The 11000-nt window shown below is 49.1% G+C and overlaps 1 protein-coding gene across 6 annotated transcripts in view; it reads left to right on the forward strand.

Moving 5' to 3' along the window:
• LOC310700332 (asialoglycoprotein receptor 1-like) overlaps nt 1–5849 on the forward strand; it is a 32310-nt gene extending 26461 nt beyond the window's left edge. For all 6 annotated transcript variants that reach the window (XM_083489625.1, XM_083489628.1, XM_083489629.1 and 3 more), the window contains 2 exons: nt 3831–3943; nt 4244–5849. In XM_083489625.1, coding sequence (XP_083345751.1) covers nt 3831–3943; nt 4244–4376 — 246 coding nt within the window. In that variant the 3' untranslated portion in view covers nt 4377–5849. The remainder of the gene's footprint in view (nt 1–3830; nt 3944–4243) is intronic.
• The last annotated feature ends 5151 nt before the right edge of the window (nt 5850–11000 follow it).

Raw genomic sequence — 11000 nt, forward strand, 5'->3', positions numbered from 1 at the left:
TGGCGGATGCCCAGTCCCAAAAGATACCGCTCAAACGTGCCTGACGTGAACTGCGGTCCGTTGTCAGAGACAAGGACATCAGGACACCCATGCGTTGCAAACAGGCCTCGCAGCACCCGGATGACAGCTTCGGTAGTGGTGGAGGGCATCAGGGCGACCTCCAGCCATTTGGAATAGGCGTCCACCACTACCATAAAGGTCCGGCCGTGAAAGGGGCCAGCCAGATCGATGTGCACCCTCGACCAGGGTGTCTTTGGCGTCTCCCAGGTGTGTCCCTTAGCTGCCGGTGGTGCAGGCCTCGACTCCTGGCACGCTTGACAGGCGGACACCCAGGCAGTGATGGCATCGTCCATATTAGGCCACCAGACGTAACACTGAGCCAACGCCTTCATTTTGACAATTCCCGGGTGGCCAACGTGCAGAGCCTCCAGGACGCGCTGACGGAGTCCCTGGGGAATCACGACGCGGTCTCCCCACAGCAGGCAGCCACGATGAGCTGAGAGTTCATGTTGTCTGGTTGCGAAGGGCTGGAACTCCGATGCAAAAGGCCCTTGTGGCCACCCCCTCCACACCCAGTTGAGCACCCGGCTGATGGTGCGATCCTGGGCAGATGCGGAGGCCACAGTGGCAGCCGATACAGGCGCTGCAGGAAGATCCTCAATCAGAAGGAGCGATGAAGCTGGAGCCGGGTCTTCCACAAATGCTGGAAGAGGGCAACGGCTGAGGGCGTCGGCATGGCCCATCGATTTCCCCGGGCGATGGATGAGCCGGTAGTGGTAGGCAGCCAGGAAAACAGTCCATCGCAGCATGCGTGGTGAGAGGACCGGTGGAGTTGGACGATCACTGGCGAGGAGGCCCAGGAGTGGCTTGTGGTCAGTGATGAGGTCAAAAGTCCTGCCATAGAGGTATTCATGGAACCTCTTCACTCCAGCCACAAGTGCCAATGCCTCCTTGTCGAGCTGGCTGTAATTCCGTTCCGTCGGAGATAGTGTCCTGGAAAAGTAGGCGAGCGGTGCTTCTCTACCATCTGGAAAACGGTGACTAAGGACAGCACCGATGCCAAAAGGTGAGGCGTCGCAGGCAAGGACCAGCGGCCTGGATTCACTGTACTGTACCAGCACACTGTCTGAAGAAAGGAGAGCCTTGACCGCGTTGAAGGCCGCCGTCTCCCGATGACCCCAGGCCCAAGGTGTCTTAGTGCTAAGGAGTCGGTGAAGTGGCTCAGCCACTGTGGCTTTGTGGGGCAGGAACATGTTATAAAAGTTCAGCAGCCCCAGGAATGCCTGCAACTCCGTTTTGTTCTTTGGGGTGGGGGCCTGCTGGATAGCGCGGATCTTGGATGTGGTTGGATGAAGACCGGAGGCATCGATAAGATAGCCCAGGAACTCTACCTGTGGAACGGCGATCTGGCACTTCTCCCTCTTTACCTTGAGCCCGGCCTCCTGGAACCTGGTCAGCACGGCACGGAGGCGCTCGAACAGCTGCTGGTGTGAGTCTGCAGACACCAAGACGTCATCAAAATATGGTACCACGCCCGGAAGCCCTTGCAGGAGACGCTCCATAAGGCTTTGGAAGATGCCAGGAGCCACACTCACCCCGAACTGCAACCGGCAGCAACGGAATGCCCCCCGGTGGGTGACGATCGTCTGGGCTTCAGCAGTGGCATCATCGACTGGCAGTTGTTGATAGGCTTGGGCAAGGTCCAGCTTAGCGAAAACCTTACCCTCACCCAGGGAATGCAGCAGGTGTTGGACAACAGGAACCGGATAAGCGTGCTGCTGAAGTGCCTTGTTGATCGTGCACTTGTAGTCAGCGCAGATTCTCACCGACCCATCTGGCTTGACAGGCGTGACGATGGGGGTTTCCCACTTTGCGTGGTCAACCGGCTCCAAAACTCCTTGGGCGATCAGTTTGTCCAGTTGTTCGTCCACCTTAGCCTTGAGAGCAAAGGGAACCCGGCGTGGCTTTAGCTTGATGGGGGCGACTTGTGGATCAAGGCTAAAGGAGATGGGCGTACCTGTATATTGGCCCAAGGTGCCGTCAAAAACCTCGGCAAAGTCTTTGACCAGACCCTCAGTCTCTGCGTTAGAGATGCAGTTGATGCCGGTGACTTCCAGGCCGAGGGCATCAAACCAGTCTAGCCCTAGGAGGCTTGGCCGCTGACCTTCGACCACCACCAACCGGAGCAGGCCCGAAAAATCCTTGAAGGCGATCCGGAACCGGCCAACGCCTACCACGGGAATGTCGTTTCCCTGGTAGTCTCTCAGGTGTACGTGGTGAGAGTCGAGTTGCCTTTTGGACACTCTGGGTACCAGTCTTTTGATGGTGCTCCATGACACGATGGACAGGGCAGACCCGGTGTCGATCTCCATGTCACATGGAGCTCCTTCAATGAGCACCGTGACGTTCAGCTTGCGTCGCGTAGGCGAGTCGGTTTGGCCAATCGTGGTTCCAGACGGGCAGCGGCAGTTGGTGAGAGCGAAACAACTTTCCTTGGCAGACTGGAGTGAAGACTTGGACTTGCGAGTCGATGAAGGGGGGGTGTCAGACGGAGCCGATCGGCAGACCTTAGTGATGTGGCCCCTTCTGGAACACTTCCTACAGATGGCGTCTCTGAATCGACACTTGGCACGGGAATGGTTGCCTCCGCAGCCAGCACATTCCGGTTGGCCCTTGGACTTCTGTTGGAACTTCCTGCGCTCCCGCTTTGTCTGGTGCACGTCATCGTCTTCACTGGAGGATGCCTCATCACTGCTGGCCTCTTCATGATGCACCGGAACTGGCTCCCTAGCAAGACGCGGGCTGCTGGACTTGCGGATCTCCTGGGCGGAGCGTTCAGCAGCTTCTGAGGCCACAGCCTCCTCAATGGCTTTCTGTAGCGTGAGGTCTGGCTTGGCTAGGAGGCGCCGTTGCAGATGGATGTCCCGGACCCCGCAGACGATTCGATCCATCAGGGCATCGTCTAAGTCTCGGAACTCACAGTGCATTGCAGCCTGTCGCAGGGCGGTGGTGTAGTTGTTGATTGACTCCCCCTCTGCCTGGTTCCGGTGGTAGAACGCATGGCGGGCAGCAATCTTGGACGGCTTTGGTGCGTAGTGGTTGCGGAGCTTCTCTTGGATCGTGTCCCATGGTGTTGCCTGGACTGCTTCAGGCGCAACCAACACTCGGGCCGTCTCAAACACTTCAGGCCCACAGAGGCTGAGGAATAGGCCCCGCTTCCGATCCTTTGATACTGCTGTCAGCTCGTTGGCTTGGAGGTAGCAGTCGAACCGAGCGAGGTAGGAGTCCCATGATTCAGAGGCTGGCGCAAACGGCGGTAGAGGCACAAGTGAAGCCATGATTCCGATGCCGGCGTGAAGGGCGATGGATGGAACACAGTGCTCTAGCCAGAACAGTCAGCTCTGAATTGGTTCTGCCCAGTGATTTCGCTCAGTGATTTCGCTCTGTGATTCAGCTCAGTGATTCAGCTCAGTTCAGAGGCTGGCCGCATCTGGCTGTGCTCTGATGTCCATCCATCCCACCTTCGTCGCCAGTGTTAAGTCGTGGGTTGACATAGCAGCCGGCACAGCGATTTCTTCAAGTAGCTCTTTATTATGGTAAGCTGGAATAGAACTGACAGCGAACAGCTCAGCCGGCCTGTATTTATAGGCAGCCGGCTGTCAACATTGTAACCACAACAGCCCAGAGTTCCCGCCTAAAATAACTGCCGCGGACCTGAGTGAAAACTATCTACAGACCTGAGTGAAAACTATATACAGTATCCCCCTGTTGGCCCAGGGTGAAACTACACTACATAACACAAATGTAATCTAGATTATTTCTCATCCCAGGGTTTCCTGAGAGATAACATCCACAGTGCAGGTACATACTGGCTGGGTGCAGCTTACAACGAAAAGGAGGGAAAGTGGAGGTGGAAAGAAGGCGATTTGCTTATATCTACAGCGTGAGTACATTGTAAAGTATTTACATGTTAAAAACGGACTGTTTCATGATGCACATTCCCATAGGCTTCAAACCATGTGTGCTGAAGAAATGCAAGGGGTGGAGGTAACCTTTAAGACATGACAAGGGACATCAGTGTTCAGTATAATGAAATAACCAGATTCTAGACTTGTGATGTAGCCAGTCTTTTAGATTTTAATATCAAGATTTTAGCCAGACTTCGGGAGCTTTGTGGTGGTGTTGGCGGTTCTATGCTGATAACAATTATTCCACAATCCCTCTCCCTCTCTTTCTTTTCTAGTTTTTGGGATATAGGACAGCCACAGATGGGTGCTGAAAAGGAATGTGGTGTCATGCATCCCAACGGAACGTGGGCTTCCGCTGTGTGTTCCCTTCCCTATCGATGGATTTGCAAAAGGAGACTGTTCTGCTGAGACACCTGGTGGGACAGGATTGTATACAAGTTGTGTTGCTTCCCTTCCCCTACTCCCACCCCTCCTCATCCTGGAATGCATTGCAGCTACCAAGCAGACCGATGGAAGATGATAGCTTTTTACCATTGCATGATCCTAAGCTTCCTAAAGCATTTTCATGCGTGACACATAGTCTTGCTTTCGCTTATTGCGCAACAAGTGAAAGGATTGTCTCTCATATGGAATCTGAGTGATTGTGCCGCACAGTGCTGCCCACGTTCCCAGAAGGCCTCACAATCATTCCTGTCAAACATGGGAGGAGGGGAGAAATCAGCCACCCTGAGACTGCGGGAATCAGAAATGGCGCTTAAGTGTGCTTGGCTCTCCCAACTAAGCAGGTAGCAAACACACCTTTGCAACCTGTTCACATCTCAGGCACCTTATTAACTTTCCCCAGCCACAGGATGAAGAGGAAGCAATAGTGGGGTGAGAAGGGAGGCGGTCTAGTGAGCAGGGAGGTGTGAGAATGATGAGCTTGCAGAAGCATTCAACCTTCCTGAATGCTAGGCACTGTATTAAGACAGAAGGCAAGGAGGCTGTGCTGTGTTAGGTGCTATAGGTTCACTATTATTTCAAATGGCAACATACAAGAAGGATATATTCATTTAGAGCAGGGGTGGGGAACCATTTTTAGCTGGAGGGCCAGGTCACATTGCAGCCAACCCCCCCTCCCCCATTTGACACAAGGGCTGGGCTGATAATCTGTCATTCACCTGATGTCACATGGCATCAAGTGGATCTGAGCCAGGCTGAAAGCAGCATGGCTTGCATTTGGCAGCGAATGTAAAGCATGCCAAATGCAAGCCACCCTTGTAAAGGGAACTACAGGGAGCCTTGCTTGGAATGCAATCATGGCTGTTCGTTTGCAAGTGTGGCTTCCACATGGTATTGTTTAAATATGGCACCAAATATGGCATCATGTATTCTAAGGCTCCTGATTGTTCCTTTGCAGCCTTTACCTGTCCTGTGCCTGACATCATATGACTTCAGACAAGTGGGCATGGCCCAGAGAAAGCTCAGAGGTCGGGTGGCTAGCTTGATTCATGGGATGGAGGGTTCCTATCTGTACGTTAGAGGAACTACAAATAGAAGCAAAGTGTGTGTGACATTTTGTTGAGTTAAGCACACGTATCAATCTTGCCTCTGCACAGCCACGTGATATAGCCACTGCTGGTATTTTTAGGAGAGAAAAGGCAAGTTTTTACTTTTGCAAACCACTTAACTCTTTGCATAGTCCTCAATGGCAAATCTGCAGTACAATACTGTGATTGCCTTACAATCAGGCTTTGCTCAGTTTTATTTCATTTATTTTTGTGCGTGCATTTTTCTGCAACTACATTCTTCTAAACAGCATAATTCAATAGTTTGCTTTTTACAGTTTTGTACTGAACCTTTCGTTTTTCACTGAATAAAAATTCTCACTGTAATCATCAATGACTTGTTTTGAGGAATGCTCTTAATTTTCTCGATCTAATTAAAGATAACCATGTGCTATCCAATCCAGAGCTCAAGGCAGCAACTCTGTACCTACTCAGCTGGGAGTGAGCCCCAGTGAATTCCATGAAGGAGTAAGCCCCAGTGTATAGGATTGCACCGTTGGGCCACAAAGAGGACAACGCCTTTGGCTTACCACTGTGACTGAGGGACATGAGCACTGTCCTCAGATTTCTATTCTAAAACCCTGTGGAACATAGTGCAATGGTGGGAACTGCAACACTACCCTCAGTGCCTCATTTTTGAACGTGTTTCAACTAATTGTGTTGGATTTTTTAAAAACCCAATGAGGCAAAAAGACAGGCATGCATATGTTTGTCAATTGTATCCTTGATCCCTGGATTGTAAAACCTATTGAATTCCTCCCTTCCTCTTCCTGGTATGCCCCACAGAGGAACTTTCCGTCTTCAAATAAAAACATCTTGAAGGTCCCAGGCCTCAGAGAGGTTAGGCTGGCCTCAACTAGAGCCAGGGCTTTTTCGGCTGCGGCTCCAACCTGGTGGAACGCTCTGTCACAAGAGACAAGGGCCCTCCAGGACTTGACATCTTTCCGCAGGGCCTGCAAGACAGAGCTGTTCCACCAGGCCTTTGGTGAGGGCGCAGCCTGACTCCCTCCTTTGGCAATCTTTACAATACTTTAGTTTATGGTTGCCTTCAATTTTGATTTTAATTAATTCTTATGATGTTTTTATAATGTTGCACTATTTTAGTGTTGTTAGCCGCCCTGAGCCCGGCTTCGGCTGGGGAGGGCGGGATATAAATAAAATTTATTATTATTATTTCTTTGGATGCTGTCTATTACCCTTTGTAGCACTGAGTGGAGGTGAATTTGTTTAAAGGCAAACAGCCCTGGTCTCTTCCTCACTATGCAGGCGCAGGGTTGTTACTTGGGACGGCTAACAGTGGTGAAGCACCACGTTACTACCACGACTTCAGTTTAGAGTAATCCTATTTTGCAAGCATAAACATTAGAATAGTGGCCGCACACCCAAGGTGGCCCATGGATAATGTTTGGGTCTTGGGGCAGTTTAGGCACAATGTTTTATAACAATGAAACATGTTGAAAACAATGAAGCTGCGCTGCTGTCAGAAGATGTAGTAATGCTGCCATCTAGCTGCTATTTTGTTGGGGTTTTTTTGGTCTTTTAAAATCAAAGATTCACACTCCAGGTACTGTATTACTTAATTTGTTTTTTGTTTGTTTGTTTGTTTTTACACTTAAATAGTGGGGGCTATCCACAAATAGTAGTGGTTTGCCAACATGCAGAAACCACTCTCGGTTATGGTGATATTCCAAATGGTTATGATAGAACTAGCTGGATAATGTCAATATTGCTTTTTTCCTCCACCCCACCCCCTCAAAGAGGGCTTCTGTTCTCACTGACATTTGGGTACCAGACCAGAATCTGAACAGAACTTAGGCCTGAAAGAAAATCCAGCTCAGGACATATCTAGCCTGCCTTCTTTTCAAGTGAGGGCATTATGCTCAACCCCCTAGCGATATGAACCCAGACCAGAACTTGCCATGAGAGTTGGATTGAGCACATCTGTCACCCTCATCTGTTGCCAACTCCCCTTCTTGATAAAAATCACCTAGGATTGCAAACCAGAGATCTAGTCTATATCTTTAGATTCACCATTGTAATGGAAGACAAGGCCATCCCAATTTATTCCGCTCGTTCCTTCTCAGGTCCTGTCATCTCTACCATACCTCATAGGGAAGCTGTCTCATACCATCTTGGTAGTGTCCATCTTGGTAGTATCTTCTCTCAATGGGCAGCAGCTCTCCAGGGCCTAAGGCAAAGGTTATTTCCCATCCTCTGCAACCTGATCTTGGCTCCATCTACTACAATATTGCCTACTCTGGCTGGCAGCAGTTCTTCTTGGGACGTTCATTTCACATCCCCTGCCACCCCACCCTTTTTCACGTGGAGATGTGAGGTCTTCTGTATGTCAAGCATGCCCTCTGCCATTGACCTATAGTCCTTCCCCCTGCATTGGGGAATTGAAAAGAAGAGACTGGGTTGCAGCCTAGCAACAATATTGCCATCATTATGTGCCTTTTACTAGTTGCTGCCTATGCTTGGGAATTATCCCCTTCAGCCTTCATTAAGCTACTTTGCTCTGCTTCGAGTTATTCTTCCAGTCCCTCTTTATATACAAAGCCTATTCTGCATCATCCTATCATCATCCTAAATTACCTGCTCCTCCACTAACATTTTACTTCCTACAACTATGCATTGTAAAGTCCTGGGCTCCCCTCACCCCACCACTTCCTTTCCTTGTGCATCTACTGTAGATGGAAGAGCAGGTCTGTGCAGAGACAGTCTGCTGCTTCTGTGTACTGCTTAGCATCCAGCTCCCTGCTGGCGATCTATAAAATGTTTAGCAGTGGTAGTGCTAATGATACAGTGGGTAATTTTACTGTCAGTGTAGTTGTGCATAGTGAGGGGTAGTAGGCACTACCTTGAGAAGTGGGTGGGAAGAAAAACCAGAGGGATAATCTGAATCTGAGAACAGGAGGGGAGAGGGGAAAAGAGAGGGAAGAGGGAGGGAAGATGGAAGAGACAGGCATGCACGTGATGCATGGCACTGGCAACGGGAGTCTACGGAGCATGCCTGGATGGGGTGGTCTTTTTTACGACTTCATGGAAAGCAATTTTTGCTCCAATATCTGTAATGTTTATTTAGACAAGGTGCATTTCCATGAAAGAAAGAAAGAAAGAAAGGTTCTGAAGGAGACTGGTTTAGATTCAGCTTTTATTTTTTGCCCCAGTTGGTGCATTGAGCAGTAAGCAGAATTGGTGCATTGAGCAGTGGGCAATTGCAAAACAGGTGCATTTCTTTCTGACTAATGTTACTTTCTGCTGCAGCTGAAGATTCTACTGCTTCCTCAGGGGATGGGTTAACCTGACCCAAACATGTTTCTTTAAAATGAGAGCATGGGTTTATATCTCGGCAAAGGGGACAGATACAGCTCCATTTCACGGTACTTGTGAAGGGTGCTCATTGAGCCTTATTCAGTGTTGCTGCTTACCCAGCAGGGCTGCTTGGCAGACAGAACCTTGTTCCAGGCGGCAAAACAGGCCTATCTGCATACCAGGATGATTGGGGGCACTTTGTTTGCTTCATGGCCCAACTCACAAGATGAGCAGTAACAAGCTATTGACTGACTTTACATTGCCTCATAAAGCTCCTTAGTGAGGGTGAACTATGTTTTTAAACCAAATTGAGAGAATACATACAGCAGTGGTTGCTTAAAGGTGGCATTTGAGCTCACCCCAAGCATCTACAGTTGGTGTGTGTGTATTGGGGAAAGAGCGTAACAATTTTCCTAATCTGTCCTCGTTGTTTTGCTCCATCCCCTGCTGCGCATAGAGAAGCAGAGGGAAGCCAAGTGGAATTGGAGTGGGGAAGGTAAAGGAAATGGTTACTTACTTCAACACACACACACACATCAGAGAGAGAAGGCAATTAATAACTCCGCCTCCCAACTCAGTTGGCAACGGCATAGCAAAGGGCATGATTACCTGTCCTCTACTGGAATGACCACCTGGAATTTCCAGCTGCTCCCTCACACAAAGGGTCAGGGTACAATCCAGACTGCATCACCAAGAAGAGACTCGCAACTGACTTTGGGTCCCAACTGGCCACTCAGCACCAGTTCAGTGAGTTTCAGTGGGATCCTCCTATTTACCCAGCTAAGGCTGCTTCAGGAGCAGAATGTGTGCCGCCCACTGTTCCTTCCTCCCTTTCCCCATCCTCTTGGGATCACGAGGCAAGGCTTTGCCAGTTCTCTGGAAGCTGTGGAAATAAGTTCCTGTTCAGTCTCTCTGCCATCTGCCTATGAATATATGGCATTGGCAACAGTTAGTTAAAGAAAGAGAGGAAAAAGAAGAAGCTAAGGCAGACCAGGGTTGCCCAATCCCGTCACGGACAGAATTGATTTCCATTTCTGTTGCCCTTCTTCCCAAGGATCAGGGCCAAAGTTATTCTGAGATAGCAAAGATGACTAATGTCATGATGTATATGTATACTGCAGTGTGGCTCACTCCCAGGTAAGTGGGTACAGAATTGCAGCTTTACTTATCCTGTAAATAAACCAAGTCCCTAAACAAGAAGGGCGAGTCTTCAGTTGTGTTAGGTCAGTCAGTCAGTCAGTCAGTCAATCAATTGCAGCACACCTTTGAGTTATTCTCTGTCTTCCTTTTTGTACTCATGAACTCCTTTCTTTCATTCACCAGCTACAGCTTTAACTGAACAGTCACTATACAGAGTTCTTCTTTTTAGAAACACAGCTTAGGAAAGCTCTCTGATACATATTACCCCCATTGGTTATTGTTTTGTTGTCCCCATGCAAACTAATGGGGCCAAGCAGTCCCATTAGCCTGCATTGGGACAGGAGGCAAGGAAACAGGGTAGCCCCCCCCGCAAGCATTTGGATTTGGGGCACTTGGGAAAGAAAACTCAGGGGTCGGATAACCTGAGTCTGGTTTTAACTAAGGTCTTTCAAACCCCTGGATTAAAATGCGAGGCAGGCTGAAATGAGCTCTCATGCCACCCCTACAACAGATTGAAGAAAACAATACCCATCACAACAGTTTCAGATAAGAGTCTCCAGAATATGGAGATTACTTAGACCAGAGCTGCTGAGAGGGGGGGGGGGGCTAAAAAGAAAGAAAAACGTAAAACAAAAATACAGCTGAAGAGATATTCAAAAATAAGGAGCTGGAAAAGAACAAGGGTTATCAATCTGAAATTAATTCAGCCAGTAATGACAGTGCAGACATTACTTCTCATGTGATGGATCCTCCCAGCTACTTGGGCTGTAGCAACTGGCCGTAACAGAAGTGACAGATGGTGGAGACAATTTCCTTGCCTAGCAAAGGGAACAGTATCCGTTACATTTAACATGCTCTTTATTTTTAACAGAACTATTGCAAAAGTGGTTCTATGACTTTGGGGTGGGGAGACAAATGGGAATCTTGTGGTACCACAGGAATGAGAAGATGAGACTGTACCATATAACAAACTAAGTTATAACCATTTTCTTTTCTACTAAAGCAGACTGGCTTGGTGATAATTTAAGGC

This window comes from Podarcis liolepis (assembly GCF_965112155.1).
Source record: "Podarcis liolepis genome assembly, chromosome: 2".
NCBI classification, from domain to species: Eukaryota; Metazoa; Chordata; class Lepidosauria; order Squamata; family Lacertidae; genus Podarcis; species Podarcis liolepis.